Source organism: Mustela lutreola, chromosome X (assembly GCF_030435805.1).
Source record: "Mustela lutreola isolate mMusLut2 chromosome X, mMusLut2.pri, whole genome shotgun sequence".
NCBI classification, from domain to species: domain Eukaryota; kingdom Metazoa; phylum Chordata; class Mammalia; order Carnivora; family Mustelidae; genus Mustela; species Mustela lutreola.
Window position 1 is genome coordinate 106,865,570 of NC_081308.1, and position 25,724 is coordinate 106,891,293.

The window sequence follows — 25,724 nt, forward strand, 5'->3', positions numbered from 1 at the left end:
GAACAGAGGCTTCATCACTCGTGCGTATACTAGAAAGTCTTTGCTTTTCTTAGTGTTTTAGCTATTTATTCAATAATCCATGGGTATCTTAGAGGCTAAGTCATGAAGAGTGCTTAACTACAGCAAGGAAGAAAATTTTAGAATCTTTAGCACTGGAGGTATTTAAAAGAAAGAGAAGTAACACATTTTATGCATAAAGTAAGGTTGATAAAATGATGCAGACACCAGGGAAAACAGTTTGGTGAGTTTCTCAACAAGTCAAACAGAATTACCATATGATCTAACAGATCTATTCCTAGGTATATTTCCCCAAGAAGTGAAAAGAGATATTCAAAGAAATACTTGCATATGAATGTTCATAGCAGCACCACTCATGATATCTAAGAGGTGTAAAGCAGCCCAAATGTCCATCAGTTGATGAATGAACAAACAAAATGTGGTATCCATGCAACAGAATATTCTTAAGTCACAGAAAGGAATGAAGCACTGATACATGCTTTGACATGGATGAACTTTGGAAACACTATGCCAAGAGAAAGAAGCCAAATATGAAAGATGATATATTGTATGATTCTATTTGTTTGAAATATTCAAAAGAGGTAGATGCATAAAGACAAAAGGAGGCTGACGGTTGTCAGGGCCTGGAGAAGAGGGAGGAGTGAACAGTGACTGTTAGTGTGCGTGAGGTGCCACTTTGTGGGGTAATGCTGAGAATGTTCTGGAATTAGATATTGATGATAGTTGTATGACACTGTGAAAACACTAAAAATCACTTATTTGTATACTTTAAACAGGTGAAATTTGTGGTATGTGAATTATATCTCAATAAAACCATTATTTTAAAAAGTAAGGTTGAGGGGTGCCTGAGTGGCTCAGCGGGTTAAGCCGCTGCCTTCGGCTCAGGTCATGATCTCAGGGTCCTGGGATCGAGTCCCGCATCGGGCTCTCTGCTCAGCAGGGAGCCTGCTTCCTCCTTTCTCTCTCTCTCTGCCTGCCTCTCTGCCTACTTGTGATCTCTCTCTGTCAAATAAATAACTAAAATCCTAAAAAAAAAAAAAGTAAGGTTGAGCTGCATTTATGGGAACCCTGGCAAGAAATAGCTTCTAGACATTGTCTTGGTCAGCTCTTCATGAGAGTACTGGGTAAACTGCTAAGTGTCACAACTGAAGAAAAAACTAAAAACAAACAAACAAACAAAACTCAGTGAACCAGTAGGGGTTCTGTGGAGGGTAAATAAGAAAGTAGAAAACAAAGCCCTATGGAGAAAAGTTAGTGGAATTTTGGGTTATCCTAGGGAAGCAAAATCCTTAGGATAGTATCCCAGAGAGAACATGAGGTTTGAGTGTGCAACAGTCCAGGTCCCTGCAGGAATCACACATCATATTCAAGTGTTCATGCAGAGAGTCAGATGAAGGGGCTCTTTACAGCAACACGAGCAGGGTGAAGGGAATCGACAAGGGCTGGTGACCCACTCAGGGACTGGCAACACTGAGAAGCTTCCCGGGTTTGCAGGGGCAAAGGGAGGGAATGATGATACAGAAGACCAGCGAGCCTGGGGATGTGGAGGAGGGGCTACCAGGCAGGAGACGCCATCTTCTAATGTAGTTGTTGCCAGAACTGCAATGAGGCAGGGCAAGGGGGAAGTACCCTGACCTCCTTCTCCTTCCACCCTGCAGTCTCCAGATGGTGCCACCTCTTGACCACTTCAAATGGGAAGCCAGAGAGTGAATGAGTCCAGGCATTGGGTTCCCTAGAAGCCAGACTCTCATAGCCCAGAGAAGGGTAGAGAAGAGATTGTGTGTGTGTGTGTGTGTGTGTGTATGTGTGTGTGTGTGTGTGGCGCAAGAAGGGAAAATGGAGAATAACTGAGTGCTTGCCTGCTATACCCAGTTCCCTACTTAAAGAAGCTGAGACAAGAAATACCTACCTAGGTTCCAAGCTTTATACCTTGTGATCTCAATACTCCAGCCACCAACAGAACAGCAAAAACACTACCAGTGCTGAACATCTATTGAGTGCTTACTGTGAAGCACTTTACATTATTAACCTCATTTAATCCTCCTATTATAATAACTTATGAGCAGCATTCTCTTTATGATACCCATTTTATAGATGGAGAAACTGTGGCACCTGGGGATTAACTCATGGATCCAGTGTTTCATAGCTACTAAGTAGACAAGTGATGATTTGAACCCACAGAGGGAGTCTCGCACCAGAGTTGTTCTCTTAACCACTACAGTCATGGAAATAGGGATTGAGCAGAAGCCTGTATGGGAGAAGTGATGAGTTCAGGCATCAGTGTAGCTGAGTCACCATGGAGGGTGGCAGCGGACCCTGGTTGCAGAGGGGACAACTGGAGATGTTGTTAAGTTGACAGAGCAGATGCTGGCTTCCTAGAATTACAATGTATCTTCAGCAAGGCTGCAGTTTGCTGATACCTTTTCTTGTTCTTTCTTACTTTCCCATGTCTTTACAATAACTCCTCATTAACTGAGGAAATCTGAACCACTCTATGCTTCTTGCACTCTAATAAAGTCCAACTAAGATGAGTTAATTTTTTAAATATATGAGGATCTCTTGGGCAAAGAAGAGTCACTAGTCTTTGTTTCCCTCCTCTATTTGTTTTTCTCTGGAAAGACAGGGGGGAAATTGACACACCACAGTCTAAAAGATAAATGTCAGTTATATGGGAGTTATTCCATGATAGACACTTCCAAGGGAGGATATGAAAACATCTCCTCTGGAGACCTTTAAAAATAGTCTTCTCATCTGTCCAAGGGTGGTTTCCATGAAATACTGCCTGAAGGCACAAAAGTCAATGGCTCCCAACTGTGACTCCACGTGTCAGGTCCCTTAGACAGTTTTCACTGTCTTCTATAGGGTGAGAGGGCAAAAAAGACATTGCTGTCTGTCTCTCTCTGAGCATCAGTATTAGATTGCTTACTGTCATTTTTTTAGGACAGAGTATTCTCTTTTCTGATGTTAAGATATCCCTCTCCTTGATGAAATTATGGTAGTGGTAGGCGAGTAGTAGATTATAGTAGGTTTTTTTTTCCCTTTCTTTTTAAGATATTCTTGCTTGGCAAAATAAAAAGTTGGCAAATCTGTTTCAGTTAATTTTTTTAAATGTCATTTATCTGACAGAATTAAATATCTGAGAACCATAGGCCCAAAGGACCTCTAAAGGTTCCTACTATCTCTAAGATCTAGGTTTTAAAGTCTTGAAATAACAGCAAATCAAAAGGACTAAGAAGGTGAGATGATTTTTTTTTGCATTTAGCCTATTGAAGTAACAAGTTAATGGAGTTTAACTATCTTAGACAGAAGAGATAATAAGTGGAGATGCCTATAAGTTAAAATTTTGTAGTTTCTAAGTGGAAATGACAGTCTAAATGTCAAACCCCAAAACATGGCCTAAAGAATGCCACACCAAAGGTCACAGTTAGAAGGCAATATTCAGCTCTGGAGACAGTTACAAGTCAGATAGTGTGTGACGCTTCTGGTACACAGCCATCCTGAGAGGAGAACTAAACTAGTTTTGAAGCAAAAATCTGTCAAAAGGGGACACTAAATAGGTTCAAAGAAAGTGGTCTGGATGAAAAAAATGCCTTAGATCCTTTAAATAAAAGAAAACCATAATGTTCTGGTACATAATTATTCCACATACAAATTAATATGCAACTAGTATTTTCTGTTTGGTGAACATAATGCTGTTATTTACAAAGAATTAGTTCAACATACCCAAAGCCTCTGCCAGGCCCCAAACCTTCTGTCCATAGATGTCGGTCTTATTCCAAGCAAATGTGTAGATGAGATTAATTGCAGCAGGAAACCACTTCTGTGTGAGCCGTCCTTCCACAGCCACCGTGAGGTGTACTTTTATCATTCCCACTGGAATGGTCGAATGCGTCAGAAGGATCCGGAGCAGGGTTTTATACCCAGGGGTGCGGCTGCTCAGGTAACTCAGCCTCACAAAGCTGGAAGGAATGGGAATCTCCTCCTGTACAACCTGAAAGACAAAAAGCCAGATAAGCTCTATCAGTGGTCATGGGTAGAGGACACTGCGTGCTTTCTAGTCTTAGAGACACACCAAAGGAGAGAGGCTAAAGGGATCCTGAGGTTGCCAAGGCAAGAATCTTGGGGAGGCTGTGTGGCCATAGGTTTTGAATTTTCCACTCAATCCACATGGGGACAAGACATGCAAGCAACCCTGAGGACTGTGCTCCTTTTTTCCCTGCCAGGAAAGACTGTGAAAAGAACAGTTTTAGTTTGTCAACAGTGTTCCAAAAATTGCTTAGTAGGAGTTGGAGAAGATCACACTGCTGAATGTCAAGCATTTCAGTGCTCTGTGCTGCACTGAGGGGTCTTTTTCTTATATACACATACAGACAATCTTGTTTGGTGTATTAAGTCATATATCACAAAACCACTGCTATAATCCTGATTCAGGCCAGGCTCTCTAGGAGGAAGAACTCCAGAAACAGGCTCAGCAAAGTGATATTTTATGACAGAGATTATGGTTTCCCTAGAATTAATCTTTACTGAAGCCATCAAACCTGTCTTCTTTAGACCTTTAGAATGACCCTAAGGGTCAATTTTTTAATCAAATTTTGCTTACATATTTCTCTGTGCTTCGACCTACCAGTAGCTGGGAATAAGTTTTTCCAAGTTGGCACTTGTGACTGAGAAGCAAATAACTCCTATTAACTCTTATGCACATTTTACATTAAATGCTGGTCCCAGAATGAAACTACCACTTGGCTTCTTTAATTAATTGCTATTGCTTAGTTGTTTATTCGCACAGATGGAGTTAATCAACCAAAAGTGGTCACTAAAACTGAATCCTGTGTTCCATGACTTTGAATTTTCAGAACTCAGCCGAAGAAAGAGCCTATCCAATACTTTTAAGGTGACATGAATAGTGTGGATACTTTGTGTCCTCACTCATTTTTAGCTCAGAACCTTGTTCCTTTTCCAAACGAGTGCACATAGTAGGACAGGTTGTTAGACACATGGTATCTCATATTGTCCAGGATTTCTGGTCATTCTTTTTCTGGGGACATAAAATGTTTTTGTCCATTCTTTGCCTGATTTTCCTTCCTTTACATTAGCTCGTTGATACCCGAGCTGTCCAATGGCTTTGTCTTCTTAGATGACAGCAGAAGTACAACAGTGAAGGCCAGTGGGACACTTACCACCTTAGTGCATCATTTCCCTATGGAAACATGCAATCCTAGAGGAGTCTGAAAACTTCTGTGCAGAAAGAGACCTGTACTTCCTAATGACAAATATACAGAGACTGGAGTACGTTCAATGCACTCATAAAATATGGTCTTGGGGGACGCCTGGGTGGCTCAGTTGGTTAAGCAGCTGCCTTCGGCTCAGGTCATGATCCCAGCGTCCTGGGATCGAGTCCCACATCGGGCTCCTTGCTCCACAGGGAGCCTGCTTCTCCCTCTGACTCTTCCTTCCACTCTGTCTACCTGTGCTCGCTCTCACTCACTCTCTCTCTGACAAATAAATAAATAAAATCTTTAAAAAAAAAAATATGGTCTTGGTTTTTTCTTCCTTTCTAAGGAAAACCAGTGGAAAAGACAGGAGGGGAAACTCATTGGACTCCTTTTCCTGCACAGCACTATTTTTTGGGGGAGTCTTTCACAGGTGGTATCCTTTGGGCATTGCTAACAGCTGCTGGGAATGCTGTGATGGAAGAAAAAAAATTCAATCTCAAAATGTCCATTGACTTCCTCTTGATTATACCCCTTGAATTCTGGACCTGTGTGACTTGGGTCCATTTTGGTGGCTTCTGAATTTAACTATCATTAAATGTTTCTACAACATGATGAGGAAATTATACTATAGATGTTTGAATGGCTTAATATTGAAATGAAAATATTGAAGGCGCAATGAAGAAACATTCTCAGGAACTATAAAATACCAAGGTTCAAAAATACATCTTCCTCTAACCATAATGCTTGAATACCCAAAAGCAAAGCTTTAAACAAAACCCATACGACTGAAAACCACCTTTACCAAACACAGCTAACCAACAGGCATCATCATGACTTTTGAGAACAATGACAATGGATACAAACTAGACAATGGAAGAAAACTACATTTCTTAAGGAGCTTTAATTTCAGGACCAAAAACTTGTCCCACCTCATTGATTATACTGTTATCACTATTGAGCTAGCTAGCTAGCTTTGTTCTTAGAGCACAGTGTTCATTAGGTCAAGGTTTGGGGTTTAATTCTCAAGACAGCTAGTTCATCTTGCTTTGTTCTATGGCTATAGATAGCACCCTATAGCCCTGGCCAATCACTTTGCAAATGTGTGCCAGAGAGATTATATTTGAAGGCCTCTCTTGATAAATGAAGGGCAGCCTATTACAGGGCTGGCAGAAGTACCAGGAAAAGTAATCCAGCCATTTTACGCCATGAACCACTCCTTAATACTATGATTTCATGCATCTAAAGGCCAATGTACCCACCTGCAGCTCAGGAACAATAGTTCCCCTCTCTGGGCAGGACCCTCCAAATGATGTGAGTGGTGAAGGAAGCACAATAGGGTTTGGGCTGATAAAGTTGGAGATGTCACAGGATGGTGGATCTGATACAACCCTCTGCATGGTTACTTTCTCTACCACAATGAACTGATTCCAAGGCAACCAGAGTGTCCTCTTCTCAGACAGGAAAGGTGATCGATCAAAGATTAAGATGACAGAAATACCACCAATGGCTACAAGGTCAAAGCTGAGAAGGAAAAACAGAAGACAGTTTCAACCAAATGAACAACCAAAATAAAGTTCAAGTTAAAAAATACGTAATTTGTTATGCTCCACAAATAAGTGAAACCATATGATAATTGACTCTCTCTGCTTGACTTATTTCACTCAGCATAATCTCTTCCAGTCCAGAAGGACATGGGGAGTTAGAGAGGAGAAGGGAGTTGAGGGAAATTGGAAGGGGAGGTGAACCATGAGAGACTATGGACTCTGAAAAACAATCTGAGGGTTTTGAAGGGGTGGGGGGTGGGAGGTCGGGGTACCAAGTGGTGGGTATTATAGAGGGCACGGATTGCATGGAGCACTGGGTGTGGTGCAAAAATAATGAATACTTTTATGCTGAAAATAAAAAATAAATTTAAAAAAATTTAAAAAATACATAATTTTAGTGCACTTTCTTTCCTTTGGGGCTCAACTCCACCCATTCATATTTCTGTTTTTATAAATTCCTTCTAGCTAAATATATGGATGACTTCTTTTCACTATCCAGTAGACTTTTGAGGAAAAACTCCATATCACCAGTTGATGTTCACCCCGAATTTGTAAATCAATTTTAATACTATCTTAAACAAAATCACTGCATGTATTTCTGCAAAGCTGTAACTTACCACTTAACATTCAGCAGCATCTTTAATATAATACATTATTCATCCTCAAAAAAATTACTATAATATAACTCAAGAAAAGTAAAGAGCCAAAAGGTTAACTATCTTGTTCAGAATCACAAACATAGTGTCAAAATCTGGCGGTGTCTTTGAGACGGGATTCGGAGAAAGATAGCAGCAGAGGAAAGCTTTTCAGTGAAATTTGCTTGAACAATACCATGCCTGAACCCTCCACATCTGCCGGCCCACTTCGCCTCCTGATTCTACTTGAAGTCTACATTTAGGATTTCTGGGTCTGTCTAGAATGCCCCTTGGTTTCCTTTTGTAAGACAGCCTGTAATGGACCCTATCCATCTCCGCTGACAACAGCTTCCCTATCTCTGACAAAGCAAGACTACCTCTCCTGTAAGCCAATTCTGTCCATCACTTGATGTGGTACTTGACATTACTCTTGCGTTGGAGCATAACAGACTTAGATTTCAGTTCATTCTGCACTAGATGATTCTACCTTACTTCTCTTGTAAGCATAATGATGTTTTGGAGATAATGTATTTGAAAGCATTCAAAAAGCATAAGATCCTATGTAAAAGTAAGATAATGATAAATTATTACCATTATATCATAAAAATGGATAAAGGGCAATATGATGCTCCTTAATATTCAAAGCAACTTAAATCCACAGGAGAGAGATGTAAGCAATTCCCTGCATTAAAAGAGATCTTTCTGTAAAACACTTTTTCAATGATAGAATGCCCTAATAGGGAATCAGACTTAATTATGGATAGCTCACCATTCCCTTCATATGACATTTATTATATTTATTATAGGATTGCCAATCATGTCTTGTTGCAGAAATCTTCCAGATAAAGATAAATGGGCAGTAACAAAGGATGGCTAACACTGTATTTTTTATTGCTATTTTTTTTAGTCAAGTGGTTGTAGTAATAAAGCAGTTTTCAAAAAGAGGGTCTGAAGGACTACAATAGTTATAGAAAATAATCTAGGTTTGAACTAAAAAAAGAAAACCCAAATGGCTTATGATTTAAGGCAGAGAGGCTGAATTCATGATAATACAGAAGCAGTTTAAGGCATGTATGGTGGGGGAAATCCTACACTACTTGTCAAGAGACCTTTCCTCTCATTAACATGTTATGTTGATTTACTTCCATGTTCATGGGCAAGTTTGCTTTGCCCAAACCTTGGCTCTTGCCTCTTTAAAACTGAAGTGCTTATTTATTTGAAAACAAAAACAAATGTGTGTGTGTGCGCGCACACACACACACACTCATACACACACACACACACACACACACACTATCCAAAGAAAAACGTATGTACCTGGGGATTATTCTCTATGTCTAGAAAGATTAAGCAGACAGGACAGGCATCTTGTTTTATAGAAAGAATGGGTTTTGGTTTCATACACCCCTGGGTTCGAATCCCAGCTCTGCCGTGTTAACTTTGTGTCTTTGGGCTAGTTATTTAACTTCCATGAATTTCTGTTTCCTGATTAGTAAAATGGGGCTAATATAATCCATCAATCAGCTGTTACTGCTAATGAGTAAATACAAGAAAGACTTAAGGGTCAAGGACTCAACAAATGTTAACTTTCTTCCCAAAACGGATCCTTGGCCTTATTACATTTATAGATGTATCCTCGTGTAGACCAAATGAACTGTAGGCCAGCTTCTGATTATCTATAGAAGAAGGTACCGATTTTTAAATTCTTCTGGGAACTTCCCCTAGGTTTCCTGTGATGGTTTACTTTTATCTGTCAATGTGGCAGGGCTATAGTACCCAGTTATTCAGACACTAATCTAGGTGTTGCTGTGGAGGCATTCTGTAGATGTAGTTAATATCTACACTTAGTTGATCTTAAGTAAAGGAGATTACCCTTGATAATATGGGAGTGCCTCATACATTTAGTTGCAAGACCTTAAGAGCAAAACTGAAGTTTCTCTGAGGAAGAAGGAATTGTTTCAAAACTGCTGAGGTAGTATCAACTCCTTCCCAAGAGATTGCAGTTTACCAGTCTCTACAGGTTTGAGCTTGCCAACCTCACAATCACACAAGCCAATTTCTTGAAAGCTCTTTTTCTCTCTATTATGTATACATTTGTATGTATGTATGTACACACATATACACACACAGGTTCTGCTTTTCTGAAGAAACCTGACTGATTTTTTTCCTCTTCCAGCCTACGTGGTATATACAGTAGACATGGTCAGACTGACTCAATCAATTGCCGCAGAGGTGGATGTGGCTCTGGGGCCAAAATTCCATTTAATCATTCCAATGCCAAATTGCATGTTCCCGGGATCATTAATTCTTTGGGATTTCCCCCACCACAAATGATCTCCATTGGCATGGGTCATTAAGAACAAGTTATGAAGTCATATGATAGTGAGTACAAAAGACCCAAGGGAGAGAGGACCTATTTATTTGGAGACTTGTTGATCCCTAGTAACTCAGACCAGTCCTAAGGTAGATGGAAGACTATTGAGGCCAAAGCAAAATGCTTATTTCTGCCTTACAGTATCCATAAATCCATAACTCTTGACTTGAGGGGAATCAGAGGGAACTCCCCATTTTATTTTCCAAAGTCTTCCAAAGTTCTGGAGACCTTTTAGTGCTTCTCAAGAATCTTCTAAGAAGGTCAGCCTTTCACCTATTGTGCTTCTCACTAGCTGAACTATAATATAAAAAAGTTCTCTTTCAAAACTTTCCTGAGCACCTGTTACATAATCCGAGTTGAAGGTGGCTAATCATAGAAGATAAGAGCCAGGTTACTTGGGTTCAAATTCTGGGCTTGACCCTTATTAGCTGTGTTAGTTTGGATATGTTTTCTCATCTGCCAAATGGGGAAGATGATAATAATGTTTCCTATCCCATAAGCTGTTGGGATGATGACACAGATCAACACTTATGAAAGTGCCTGGCATACAGTAGACACTCATACATATTCATTTTTCCTTTAGAATTGCCTTTTTCTTCTATTCTGCTACTTTGGCCTCTCCCAATCTGCACGTCTTAATGCCTTTTTCCTTTTAAAGGGCTCCTTCTTCCACTGACATCCTTCCTTCTGCTTTTTATACATCACTTTGGTCCCATGACCTAGACTTTTCTTGCTTCTCTAGGGAAAGTTGTCAATTAACTTGAGCAAATGGATGATAATGGGGGTAATTAGTTCTACAACCCACACAACATATTTGCATTTAACTGGGACTTTTAGAGTCAACAGCTTAACCTAAAGCAGTGATACCACTGGTGGGAACTACAGGCAAGGGGGCAGATAGGTTGGACTGAGATTTGGAGACAGAGGGCTTCTTACAGCATTTTACCTATCACTCTCTGTCTACTGGGTATTTATTTTTATTTTTTTTTAAATGTCTACTGGGTATTTAAATGCTAATCTCAGCCTTTCTAGAATCCTTTTGCTCTCGGGTATAGTTTCTTTACTATACTCTGCTTTTGAAATGTACGTACTTGGTCTGAGAGAGCAAAAAGCAGAGATATATAAATGGAAACTCCCATCACCCTGTCACTTTATGTCCAGGAGATGACAGTGGGACAGTCTGCTTGGCATTTGGGGCACAGATTTTGAATGCTTACACCCTTTGTGGAGCCTGAGGGGAGAGTTATTGCCAGAGGGGACTCTGGCTGTATCTGTCATCTACATAAACCTAGTTCCACAGAGAACTCAGCAGACGAGGGTCTTGGCATTTTACTTTAAACAAAAAACACAAAAATGACGACAAAAATTGTTCCTTTTTAATGTTGTCAGTAAACTGGAAACAGAAATTTTTAGATTTTTTAGACCTTGTTTCTTTTAAGCTCTTTTGTAAATATCAAATAATTCACTGAAACCTTTCTACACATACTAAAAAAAAAAAACAAACCCTAAAGGCCCGTGAGTTCTCCAAGAGAGGTCAAATGTCTCTGAGGGCATATTCTAGTTAAAGAAATAGTCCATTTTAAAATTTCTGGTACATGGTTGAACATGCTGGCAAGGCAGAGGCCACTTCTGTGTACCAGTCACTGGTGAGGGAACTACCAAAATTTTATCATTCAATCTAATTGGGAGAAAGGTCCCTTTGAATTAGTAGAGAGTTCCAATTATGGACTATTTAAAAGGAAATGTACTTTTTATTGCATATATACATATATATGCAATGGATATGTGTGTGTGTGTGTGTGTGTGTGTGTGTGTATTTAGACTATCTGTACCCAGAGTAATTTTGCTGAGTTTATTCTAATATATAGATGGCTAGTTAATAATTAGCAATATAATTTACATACAGATCATTCATATGATTTACTGAAGTCTTAGAAACAGTTTTTCTTAAGTATGTTAAACTTTTCCTTATTAGGTTCTTTAATTAATTTTTATAATCCTTTTCTTGACAGGCAGTTGAAAAAAATAAATTCAGCATAGCCTAGGTTGAACAATTAACAATTCTGAAGTGGTTAGGATTGATAAGGTTTGATTGTAGGTTCTTGAAATAAGACGGTCTTTCACACTATGATAAACTTCCAAGCCAACATCTCTTTATGTGATTCCTAAAGCAGCTTGTCATGAGTAGTTCATTTTTAAGAGTAGCCATCTGGAGACTGGGGCACCCCAAGGCCATCATTACAGTGTTCCTGAGAGTCATAAAGAGGTACCTTTAAGCTGGACATGTGAGCCTATTGACTCAAATATTCTGAACAAATGTCTACCTAAATGATAGACAAACTGTCAACCTAAATGATAAACAGAAATGTTTTTGTGAGCAAATCCTTCTCTGGGATGAAAAGGTTTTACTTAGTGGTCTTACTTCCCAGGTTTCAGAGAACCTGATTACCCCTTAGAGAGTAGCCTGGTGGTTGGTGTTGAGGTTAAATCACTACAGTTATACAGACACCAAAGAGAATTGGTTAGGCTGACCGTGCTTGTCAATCAGTTTCAGCCACTAGTTAAAATAGGCCATCTAGGAAGGACACATTAAATATCCTAATGAGGCTGAATTCTGTACTTCTGGGAGAAACCTTTTGGATGTCTTCATTTCTAAAATATTTTGAGGCTGCCGTTGAAGGATGGCCCAAGTGCTCCATGGCTCCCTCTTTCTGACCTGCATCATCACACTGAATTTTTTTTTAATTTTTAATTTTTTTTAAATTTTTTATTTTTTATAAACATATATTTTTATCCCCAGGGAGGGGTACAGGTCTGTGAATCACCAGGTTTACATACTTCACAGCACTCACCAAAGCACATACCCTCCCCAATGTCCATAATCATTGAATTTTGAAGTCAGATTGATATATGGAATTGGATGAAGTCTAGGAAACTTTCCAAATGGCTAGGGTTTCAAGAAGACTTGGGTAATAGTGCACAGTTATAATAGAAGAAAAATTTGGTTTGATTTAGTTGGGAAATAGAGAAAATAAATATGACCAGTGACTTTCTGAAATAGAGGTAGAAGGAAGATGGGCTTACAAACACTGTATCATCTAAGCCATTTGACTTATAGCTAGAAGTCAGTATTTGGCCCCCACAATGATTAGAAGCAATACTGACATACCTTCCATCTTGCCGGCTGATGGTAAACCCATAATCACTGTGGTGCAAGAAACTAACATTCACCCCTACTAGAGGGGTTCCATCTATGGCCACCACTTGGCCTCGAATCACACAAGCACGCCTGCAACACAAGATTAAAGGCAAATATAAAGGCATGTTGAAACTAGATTCCCGAAGCCAAGATGGAGACACTTTGGAAAACAGTCAAGTATAACAGAGAAAACAATAATTTCACCAATCCAGTAGTAACTACTAATAACATTTTAAGGATGACATATATATCTTTTTTATTCATCAAAATTGGGATTATACTCAGTATAGATCTGCATCCTGATATTTTAAAAAGTATATAATTAACATTGTCCAATGTAATCAGAAATTCCATATCATTTTGTGATTATACAATATAGCCTTAAAACAATATTCCTTAACTTTAATCCATTCCTTATTTTAGAACATTTCATAGTTTCTTAACTTTTCCAGCACTAAATATCTTATTATTCCTTGGGAGATAGTCCTAGTTGTGGAACAATATTTTTCTTTTATTAAAATTATAACTCATTACATTAGTTAATACATAAGTATATAGCATATGTGACTAAAGTCTCTGCTCACCACCTCCCTCTCCCAGTTGTTGGGTCTTCTCCTCTGAGGTAATCAGCAACATCATTTTGTTGTGTACATTTTCCATGCATTTACATACACAGGTGTGAACATTTTTAAGGCTCTTGATACATATTGCCAAATTGCCTTTTTGGAAAAACAATTTTTTTAAAAATAAGCAGACTTATTTGGATAAATTTTAAGAGTTGGTCTGCAAAAGAGACATGGTCCTTGGCTATAGTATTCTGTTTCTTCTGCCTAATTGAAATAAAATATCAGGCAATTTTCCCTTTAAACAAAGAAATTTCAACCTTGCCAAAAAATGGGATTCTATTAAACTAGCCCCTAAACTGGGCTGTCTCCCAGACATAGCCCACTAAAATGTGTATACTTCCAACTCTTCTAAAATGTATATACTTTCAACTCTAGTCTGACCAAGTTTTAACAAATTTCAGGAGCTTGGCAGTTAAGAAGAGGGCCCAGGAACAAATTCCAACCAAAGATTTTTTTACTGTTCTGCAATTACAAGGGGTAGCAGTGGTTTGGGGGGAGTTTTTTCACCACTCGTGGATGGGGGAGTCCAATCCTAGTGTTGGCAGTCATGAGCTCGAGAATGTGCATTTTATACCTGGAGCTGGTAGTGTTTAGGAAGGTTGAGCAAGGTTAGTGATTTTTTTCCTAGGGAGTTAGTGTCATTTTTTTACCAAGTGGGATTCAGTAGATCCAGGGAATCTTAATCTTGGATTAAAGATGGCCATGTTATTTGGGCAAACATGACTTTTCAAACTAACCATAATAATTCCACCCTGGCAAGATACCTTCTTCAAACAGAATTAGCAAGTTGAGGTAACATTATCTAAAGGCTCATGGCCACATAGCTCATTTGAGAGAGAGAGGAAAGTAATCTCTGAAAAATAGAAAGACAGTTGCCAGCCAAAGTTTGTTTTGTATGTTATAGCCATTAAACTCCACACTAAGTTCTGTCACACAAAATCAGAGGAGTTGGATATGTTATGCTAATATAGGATTTTAAGACTATACTTTCAGGGATCATTTCTATAGTTCGTTACTAATATAGGATTTATCCTACCTTACCCACGGCCTTCCCCCCAAACTAACTACAAGCCACTAAGTACTATCCAAAAGTAAGCTAGAATAACTGTTGCTATTGATGGATTGAGCTCAGACAAACACCTCTAGTTTTGACATAGATCAGTGGCTTTCTTCTTTCCAATGAGCTGTCCACTTCATGAGTTCTATAAATCATGGTTCTGAATGGTATGCAAATGGCATACTGGCACTTGCTTTGCCTCCTCTGATTCTCCTAGACTCTTTTGGGGGAGATTTTGAAAGTTTGAGATTTTGAAATCCCATTTGTTCTAATAGAGAAGACATTTATTTGAAAGTCAATGAGTTCTGGATTTTGAACTAATCCTGACAGATCTGGTCCCAGGTTCTAAGTCCAATGTAACAAGAAATGAAAATGAAAGGATGTCTCTGGTTTTATACAGTAACCTTTTGAAGGTCTTTGTAAAACAAAATTTGACAAGCAGGGTATAGATGAGTAGAAGCGAGTTGAGAAAATCTGCAAACTATTTAGGGATAGAAGAAGGTCAAAGGGCTGAGAAGAGGTACTGGGAAATCAGTTAAACATGGCTTCCTGAGCCTCAAGTGCTGACTGCTTTTTGGGGGGCAGGGGAGTAACTCCAAACCTACCCAGGCTCTACCAGTTAACGAGGTGGTCTTTGCAACAATAAAGCCTACCTAGGCGGTCCCTTAATCCCTTTGGGCAAGACAATTCCACACTTACTCATTTTATTTGTTCATATTACTCTAGACATTGTGTCTTCCCACAGCTATACTAGGCTCAATTATTTTTGTTTTTATTTTGTCGAGCCTAGTTGGCATTATTTGCTCATATTTTATGACAGACGCAGACCTGTCTCTTCTCTTTGCTGCTCTTTTATTTTCTATACAGTTTATATTTATGAAGGATCCAGGCTGGTGAGTGAAAGTCTCATAAAAGTCATCATTATTCTGTGCATTTCTCTTATATTCCTCTCTTCCTTCATTCTGTATCTCATTCTGAGTAGACTTGTCTTTTGACTCTTCTGCTCTTTAATATTCCTCATATTTTATGAAGCACACAGATTTGTGTGATAACGACTCATCAAAGTCATCATTATTCAAGACATTGTCTACCTGTTCTTCTTCTCATTCATTTCACTCTTCATCATTCATAAATAATGCGCAGACTTGTCTTTCAACTACCCTATTTTTAAATTTCTCATGTTTTATGATGCACGCCAACTTATGGCATATGATAAAACCCCATAAAACTTATTATTCTACATTTATCAGCATTGAGCTCTCTTTGTAATGTATGAGGCCTTAAATGTTCTAAGATTCCCTGTATCTTGCTGCATTTTCTCCCATTATTTACACACTCCGTGTCATCTATTTTTCACAAGAATAACTCTCAGCTCCTTTCATTCCTGGATTACTGGTACTTACGGTAATATTTGACCAACATCAGTCATCCTGTGTCAGTGGAAGTTGTCTAAATTTCAAGACAGTATTAAAGTTTTCTAATTTGCAGTAATCTTGATTGGCACTGCATGCAGAAATCTAGGGAAAACATCTTCCTAGGCAAACTCTCCATTTCAGAAAGAAAGCTCTTGAGGCTATTTGCTTCCTGAGGCTACCGCTGCTCCAGATGGCCCTGAGGGAGCCTTCATATATCCTCCTGCAAGTATGGTACACTCTGTGCCACTTTGCTTAGCTCAACTGCCATTCTGTGCACTACTGGCTTCTAAATTCAATTATTCAAAATTGTGGACGGTAGCCTGGTAGGTACTTTATTTTTCCGGAGTCACACACTCACTGAAATGTAGTCTCTCCTCCCCACTTTACATTGTCTGTTTGGGTTGTGCTTCTTATATCCAAGGCAGCCTATATAATTCATCTTTTTCCTAGTTTAGGTCCTTGTTGAAGGAGAGAGCTCGGTATGGCGGGGGTCTGTCTTTGGTAGTGTCACATCCCACCTTCTGGGCTTTTCATCATTCCCATTGTGGTTCTTCCCTGTTTCCTCACCCAGAGGGTTTCCTCAAATCACCATCTAAAGGAAGTATTCATACCTGGCCTGTCCTTGGGTCATCTTGGGGAAACATCTTGAATTCTTAAATTTTTGCCATATCAAACTACCCTCATTCTGAGTCCCGATCCTTCAAGGACCCGTCTTTTTCTGAAACTTTTTTCCCATTAAATATATGGGACTCTCCTGAGCCTTTCTTTCTTTTTTTTTTTTAAAGATTTTATTTATTTATTGGACAGACAGAGATCACAAGCAGGCAGAGAGGCAGGCAGAGAGAGAGAGAGAGAGAGAGAGAGAGGAGGAGGAGAAGCAGGCTCCCTGGTGAGCAGAGAGCCTGATGTGGGGCTCCATCCCAGGACCCTGAGATCATGACCCAAGCTGAAGGCAGAGGCTTTAATCCACTGAGCCACCCAGGCGCCCCATCTCTTGAGCCTTTCAAATGAGCTAAAAGAAGGCTACTGTCTGGACCGTCATGACGCTGGCCCTGCACATGTGTACGGCAGGTGTGCACCCTGTGTGACTGTCTTTGGTGTTGGTTGTGTGTGTCTGTTACTGTACCCTCAAAGGCAGGTACTGCCTGATTTCTATCTTTGCTTGGTGCTCATTCTTCTTTGATTCACAGACATGGTTGGGATGCTTTCCTTCCTTGAACCTAAAAAAACAAGAACCTCTCCCTGCTGTTCTGGGTTAGAGCAAGAGAATTTGAACTCAGATGGACCTGACCTATGTGACTTTAGAAACATGTATGGGGATAGATCACCCCTAACAAGTGTCTCTTTTCCCGTTCTCTGGAGAACACAGGCTCCTGCCAAGCTGTCTACTTGCTGTCGCTATGCTAAAGCAGCAACCCCAAAGGAATTGCTTCTCCCTTTAACTAAATGCTGAATCCTGTAGGTATTTGGAGCTTGGTCTGAAGAGCAGGGCACCCTGGGAAATGCAAGTCAGAATATACTTTTATTTAACGAACAAGCTGCTTGTTAGACTGTTCTGATGCGAAAGGTCTAATTCATTCTGTATTTGCTATTTTCGTGGCATAGTCAAATTATCCCTAGCCTTCAATAAACTCTTGGTTCCATTCTACTCTTTTCTTATTTGTTGTCTTTTGTCTTCAGTGTCAAATATCCAATATTCATGCAACACCTCAGGCAAAAACATTAACCTCAAGCACAAGAGTTGGTCTGAAAAACAACACTGAAAACTAAATTGCTGAAAGAAGATGTAATTTACTGCATTGTGTTTCTGATTAAAATCTTTTGCAAGGAAAAGGTGGCCCAGGGTAGGGAAGTTATAACAATTTGCTTTAGTTGCTAATAGGAGCATAAGCATCCTTTGAAAGGTAACATTCAAAATCAAGGTCCTGGCCAGCAGGGGATCTAGCAGCAGTTGGGCAGGTTAGGTTGCTTTCTCCATAAGAACAGATGAAAACCTCTCCAGAGCTGACAGTTCTGGTGAAGAGATAGCATTGCAAAGGACTGGGCTGAGAGAAGCCACGAGAACGTTGTGCTCACTAGCGCTGGAATTCTGCTCTGTAAATTCCTCCAGGAGTCCTTATTTGGTTCAAGTCTCCAGGGAACAGAAACGTGCTGCACATAAGGTGTGGTTCAATGGTTCTCCTGTCATCTCTGCAGGCTTATTAGACTGTGAAATTCCACAGCTGTAGATGGTGTCACTTGGGCTGAAACAACTTATCCACTGACGTCATGCAATGAATAAAGGATCTTCTCTTTAGAGAAGTCCTCACATCTGGGTACTGTGATCCTCGTCCTCAGTCCTTCCTGGTAATCCTTCTTGTGTACAGATCAGTGGTTCTCAAACTTGATCACACACCAGAATCACCTGGAAGGCTCGGTAAAAGCAGTTGGCTGGGCTGCCCTGCCCCGGGTTTCTGACTCACAGTTCTGGAATGGGGCCCCAGAAATGTGCATTCCTAGCAAGTTCCCAAGTGATGCTGATGCTGCCAGTCTAAAGACCGACAAACTTTGAGAACCACCGTTTTAGTGAAAGCAAGACTAGAACATGGTCAGCCAATGAAGAGCTAGGAAATCCTCAAGAGGAAGGTACAGGACATAAACTACACAAAGGCAGGCAAAATCATTAACTGGTTCAACATCGCACAGTTATGAAATAAATCCATGAGGCATGAACTTGTAACTCCTTCATATAAACCTCTGGAGAAGAGTCTGCCAAATTGTAGTTTGGGGGTCATGCTGAAACTGTCATGACAAAGTGGAGGTTGGACAACAAGATGAACTGTAGGGTCTCTTTCAAATCTAGAGATTATAAAATGAAACAATGTTTTAACCTGATTTATCTGTCTCAAGTAAATGTCAATTTTTCCTCCACCCTTATTATTCTCTTTAGACAGTGCTCGGATGCATGTTATCACACTTGTCCTCGCCTGTCTTGGGTGAGAGTTATATATGTGTCTGCCTTTTCTATTAGATCATCTACTCCAGGGCAAAGACTGTGATTTTCCTGTGTCCTTCCCGGTGCCTGGTGTATATGGCACCTGCTCAAGAAAGCTATGCAGAACTTCAACTCAAATATTTTTATATGAAGATGTAAGATACTTGCAATGTACCCTCACAGCACCGCTTCAAAGATTTCAGAGACGACTTTGAGGTTCCTGCATGGCAGATGCCTTACAATTCCTTTATTAGAAGCCAGCATTCTGGATTGCGCATTGTGAATTTCTCATCATGAGAGTTTTGTTTGATAATTGACTACTTCGGGGAATTAAACAGTAACCCTGTGACTGGGAAGAATGAATGGATAGTTCTCCTCAAATGCTTAATTTATGAACACTAACCCCATTATTCCTTTATATATCACCATATAATTACAACGTGGTATTTCATAATTTAAATACATTTGAGGGTTCTAATATTCAGATATTTGGGGGGTTTTCCACACAACACATGCTGGGTTTTTGATATATGTTATCTAACCTGGTACAGCACCATGCAAACATTTAATGTTATAGCATAAACCTGTTTTCATGTTCTGAAAATGCGAATGCAGTGAATGTTCATATGCAATCGCAATAAAATCTCATTAGTTTTTATTTAAATAGAGCAGGCTGATTGAATCCCACTCAGTTGGTCACTAGCCCAAATAAATAATACCTACTAAATGGGTAACATTAAAAGCAGCTGGAAGCATTACCCATCAACATTCGAGGACTCTGGGAAAGGTGGTGCTATTGAAAATGCAGATAGCTTTTTAAGCAGAATTATTTTCCTCATGGCTAGTGATGTTTCAAGTAAAACAAAATGGGGGCACTCACCCTGAGGACGGTGGCTATTTTCCCATCTGCCCTGGTAATTGCTTGTCAAAAGCAGGCTTGCTTTGGATGCCTGAGATCCCCAAAGTAATGGGAAAAAGATCAAGTGTTTTGAAGCAATAAGAAAACTGACGACACAGTCACATTTTCAGGACCACGTAAGTGCCAGATTGCTTCATTTAGATGCATGATTATTTTTGTCCGGAATTTGAATCCTGAAATATTTGTCCTGCAAGCCCTTGCAACTCTTGAACAGTCCTAAGTTCGTTTTTGTTGTTTTTTTTTTTTCCTGTTTTACACATTACTCAAATGGTTTCTTTGTAATCAGCTCTATGGGGTTTTATTAACCTCATTAACCTTTCTTGTCACTTCTCTGCGACGCTGCTCTTCAAATAATGACTAGTCATTAAATATAGGGGAAGTCTGCCTAGTTGGCTATAGCCTGGTCGGGGAATATTCTTCCGATTATTTTTCCTTCCACAGAGGAAAATGTGGAGCCAGCTCCACCCACACCAGTTGGAGTTTTGGCTCACTACTTGCCCATTGTGACTTTTCCCTGACCTATCCTCAGCCATCTCACAAGTTGCCATGACAGTAAAATAACCCAGTAAAATGACTTTTGAATTATATCTTTCTAGTTATATTCTCTATGTACCCCAGTTTTGTGTTAAATATATATAATGTATACAAATATATAGACAAATTTGTGTCAATAAAATATTTATGAAGCACTTATTGTGGGTCAGGTACTACGCTGAGTATTTTTCTTATTTCATTTAATATCCGTATCATCTTATTTCATTTAATTTCCATTCGCCTCATTTTAAAAAATAAGGAAACAGATCCAGAGAGGTTAAAAATAATACAAAAATTGCTCAAGATAACACAGCTAGAAAGTGGTGGAGTGATGGAGGCCCTTTGACCTGGATTCTGAGCTATACTGCGAATCTTTCTTAAAATGCGGCTACAAAGGAAAAGAAAGTTGGAGCTTACCCACAAGGACGGTGCTTTTGCTATCCATAGGACATCAGTTCCTGTTGACACTGACGAACTGCTGAGTACTTTCTATGTGCAGGGTGCGTAGTGGAGATGAGCCATCCCCTGTCATTCATTCCTCCTCCCCAAACTTGCATTCACTCTACCCTCTCTCAGGACAAATTGAGATGATAGAACCAGCTAGAGACACGGCAAGCAAATAGTCTGGCTAAGGAGTAAGTCATAAGGATTTGAGCCTTTTGAATTTCTTAATGGAGCAGTAAGATGGATAAAATATTAGAAAATACCTATCCATACTGAGATAAGCTATAGACAGACAGCTCCTGGTATCACTGATCACAGCTATTAAGCATCTCAGAGCATTTGAGTTTCAAAATACCACAGATAATCAACTGAACAGCCTTTTGAAGATCTGTGCTCTGATTTCTTTTTATTCTTCATTGCCCAGGAACATTTGCAAGGAAGTGAAAGTCACACGTTCTTTCTCTTTGGTACCTGTAGGTGTTGACTGCTAATTTCAGGAGCTAGTCAGCACTATAAATCTGGGAACCTTTAGCACTTTGTAATTTTTATAATGTGTTTTTTAAACTTTAGCATCAGACAAAAGAGTTGTCTGAAAAATCGGGAGATCCCATCTTCACATGCGTAACACCTTTCATATCAATGAGATCAAAGTGCTTTATTAGCAAGTACCAACAATCTTCCTTCCCACTTAGGACAACAACTGCAGAAGTGATAAGCAAAGGAGGTTGCTCAGGACAAGTAATATGGTAAGACAAATAGAATCACAGGGAGCTGTGGTGGAGCCAAACCACACCTGGGACTCCATTTGCAAATATGGGCAGATCATGGGCAGTGGCTCCCTTCAGAAAGAAAGGTGAACAAGAGACAGATTTTCAGATGCTGATGCTGTAGAAAGAGCTTCCCCCAGTCCTTAATGTATTCAAGTTATTCACTAATTGTTGCACTGTGTGTTTATCAACCCCTAGTTGCGTATCTGGTATAACGTTTTTCATGTTCCTAGACTACAACTACACAAAAACCTGCCATTAGCAAATAGACTTGGAGGTTCTTAACCAAAAGATGCATGAGAAAGTTAAACAAAAAACATATGGATTCAAATTTGTATCTCAGCAAAATCACAAATGGTAATGTTACAGACCTTCTGAGGGTTACCTGTGTGTAGACTCAACTGTGTGTTGCTTCCATGAATGCTTGAATACCATAATAACACTGGATTTCCTTAATAAATATTCTAAAATGTAAGCTTTTCTTGCCTCTTCTTCCTACTTCCAAATCAGCAAGTGGTTTCTATATATTTAATCCAGTTTGGGTTCAACACTAATTGATGAAGATCTGCTTTTTTTTTTTTTTTTCATGACTAAACAGTCTAGGGCTGTTGCTCATTTCTCTTTCTAGAGGCTATTCAGTTTGTCCGAAGTATTCAAATTTTCTCAGTGTACTCCTAGAGGACAGGCACCCCATTGCCTTATCAGGAAAACCTAGTACAGTAACCACTGTATAGTAATTCCTTAAGAAAAGTTTGTTTTATCTTTTCACATAATGTCACAGAATCTTGATTAGTGGGTCTCTAAAAGTCTCTGCCAGGCCTTGGCTTGTGTGACATTCTGTTGTATAAGGGCCCAAGGTCATCTGAGATATAGAATGAATGCCATGAGGTCTCTGCTCGAGTGTCATTTCTCCAGAGAGACTTTCCTGGACCACTTGGTCTAAAATGGTCACTCTCTGTCCCTAACCTTTCTTTGTATCAATTGAAAGTACTTATACCTATCTGATATGTACCTTTTTTCATTATCACTCTTCCTCACAGGACTGTATGGGGAAGGCCCTTCAACTGCTTTAGCTCAGAGCCTAGGACAGTGCCCATCATCACATGGATAAATGAACCAAGTAAACATTGTAATGGTCATCGATCTAAAGAGTGAAATGATTAATCTTTCTCAATGAGGATTATCTTGAAACTGTAGGATCCATCATTATAAATGATGCCAAAGTGTTGTTAATGGGAATTTTTTCATTGTGGGAAGTGAGAGTTTTTTTGATGATTGATTTTTTTTTTACCCATTGAATTCATCTGTTTAATACAAACATTTTAAATTGTAGGAAAAAATTACTTATAGCTCCACCTTTCAAAGGATGGAACTTCTTGCAAATAGTTAAGTTGCTTACGGTCCAAATAAGCTTTGTGTTTTCCTTGCAAGTCATCAATAGTCTCCTGTCTGTGTCAATTTTATCAGCTCTTCATGCTCACTTAAGTTAATTAGTACCATCTCTGAGCTACTGCTGAAAACTTCCAGATCAGTCTCACTTCTGTCATTGTTTAATGACTTTGTTTCATTTTCTAGAATACCTCTTGTCTTACATCCATTTAGGTTCAAAGTAGTTGAATTCGAGACCCCAGAATTGATGAACTCCAGGCTCCCTCAAAAACCTGATATTTCATAACCTGCAGAACTTATTGCAATATGTAATTAAGTTAATTATTTTTGCATTTACTTGATGTTTGACTGCCTCTACCATTTGATCATAAGGGGAGTTCTGTGGATAAATGTTTGTCTCTTTTGTTTCCTTTCGTTCACACAGTTCCCGGCACACAGTAGGTACTCAAATGAGTGAATATCTATCCTTTTAACTTTTCAAAACATGAGCTCACATCAGGATATTATACTACACTAGGGACAGCAGAGGAATTTATCTCTTCTAGAAGAATTTAAAGTCCTTGGTTACTCTGCAAATACTAGTATTTCAATAAAATACAAATTTCAAAATACAAATTTCAAGTTTAGTATTCTTAAGTCTTAAGTCCTACTCTCTATTCAAGATCAGCCATTTCTGTATCAACAACCCATCTTCCTGGAACCTTCCCCCACTTAGCCTCCCTCTTGATTCAGTAACTCATTTTGCCATTCACAGGATTTCAAATGGTATAAATTCCCAGCTCAACTCAGTACAGAAAAGCATGTTTTATTAAACAAGTTATGATAAGTAATTATGGCTATGACCAGGTATCATGAATAATCAGGAGCATGAATCAAGGTTTTATTATTGAGTGCGGTATAGTAAAGGAGGGGGGAAGGCCTGTGTAAGTAGAGTTTGCCAAGAATGCCACGCTCAAGGCACTGGAGTACCTCAATTTGTCCTGGGTACTTGTCTTTGTTTTTCTCATGAGATGGAATAATGACACATACCAAAGTAAGCCAGTTAATAGCAGCCTTCACACTGGCTTCCTGATATTGCTCCTTATTTTCTAATTTTTTCTTGGTTCTAAATTTTGATTATCTAGCCCACTGAAGGCAGAGAAGATTATTGATGCTTATACAAAGTTATAAATGATGTCAATTATGAGTAGGCTCTTAGAGTGGTGGAATGGTTCATAAGGTAAAAAAAAAAAAAAAAGTAATCACTTTGCTACTGTTAGATAATCACTTCATCTTTTATGAATTTGTTCCTGTGCTATTTGGAGAATAGTAATCTTACCTTTAGGCTGGTTCTATGTTTGGGAATTAACTTATTTGAGGTCCTAATATCATCTATGTGTTCTAGGCAACAAAAATGAGTTTTTCATGAGCAAATATGAGAAGGGCACTTCAATATTACCACAGCTAAATCACTCACTCATTGTTGACTTGCTTTTTGCTAGGTGCTGTGTTAGAATCTGAGGGTATGGTGGTATGGTATATTAAAGGTGGCCACAAATTCTTTGATACTTCTCTCATCAAGAGGGGAGAATCTATGTCTTCCCCACTTTGAATCTGGGCAAGCTCTGTGACTGCTATAACTAACAGTAAGTAATGTAAGTGACATTGTTAAAATTTCTAGACATGGGCCTTAAGAGACTGGCATCTTCTATTTTTTGTCTCTTGGAGTGCTCCCTTTTGGAGCCCTGAGCCACCATATACAAGGCTGACTTCCATGCCAATATGAAGCACAAGTAGAAAGGCTGTATGTAGAAAGAGAGATTCTTGGTTGCTGTACAGCTGTTCCAGCCCCCAGCTATTTGAGATATCCTAGCTGAGAGCCCAACCATCATGGAGAAAGACCAGGCATCCTGGCCACGCTCTATGTGAATCTCTGACCCACAGAATCATGAAATATAATAATAAAATTTATTTTAATCCATTACATTTTAAAGTAGTTTTCTACACAGCAACAGATAATCAAAACAAGGAACAAATCAGACTTGGTCCATGTCCTCACAGAACTTAAGATTCAGCAATTAGGACAATACAGAGCTAATTCTGGGTATATCCCAGAGTAGAGCAAGAAACTGAAATATAGCAATTTCATAGAAAGTGGAAGAAGCCTACCATTGTGTTAAACTTCTTTATTTTGTGGTCTGTTAACGGTGCTGTTATGTGCTTAATGCTGTATTAAGTTTGGTCGCCACTCTAGAACTTCTCAGTTAAGGGTAGGCATTCCAACTGGAATGGGCAAAAGAAGCTGCCATAACTCCACCCAGCCCCACTGTTGCAAATTCTTAGATATCTGAATTGTTCTTAAAACTTCTAATTGATAAACACAATAGTCAAATGCCTCTCAACAGACACACACTTCTCATAGAAAGTGGACATTTTGCTTCTACTACAGCGGGCCCTGGATTAGCTGCTTTCATGGTTGATGAGCTGAGCTACCTGAGGTTAAAATCCACTGCCTCAAGGGAGCCTAAGGTACGAGGCAGAGTGGATGCCAACTCTTCACAAGGTAAACGCAGGTACTCTAGTAAGGGTGGAAATATTGCATTACTGTGATTTCCAGTTCATGTCCAGTCACTTTTT

The 25,724-nt window shown here is 39.3% G+C and overlaps 1 protein-coding gene and 1 pseudogene across 4 annotated transcripts in view; one reads left to right on the top strand and one right to left on the bottom strand.

Moving 5' to 3' along the window:
• Positions 1-25,724, bottom strand: part of TENM1 (teneurin transmembrane protein 1) — an 801,117-nt gene that overhangs the window by 133,072 nt on the left and 642,321 nt on the right. For all 4 annotated transcript variants that reach the window (XM_059156967.1, XM_059156964.1, XM_059156965.1 and 1 more), the window contains exons 18-20: positions 12,954-13,073; positions 6,491-6,752; positions 3,742-4,009 (exon numbers count right to left, since the gene is read on the bottom strand). In XM_059156967.1, coding sequence (XP_059012950.1) covers positions 3,742-4,009; positions 6,491-6,752; positions 12,954-13,073 — 650 coding nt within the window. The remainder of the gene's footprint in view (positions 1-3,741; positions 4,010-6,490; positions 6,753-12,953; positions 13,074-25,724) is intronic.
• Positions 14,587-14,656, top strand: LOC131822435 (small nucleolar RNA U3; annotated as a pseudogene).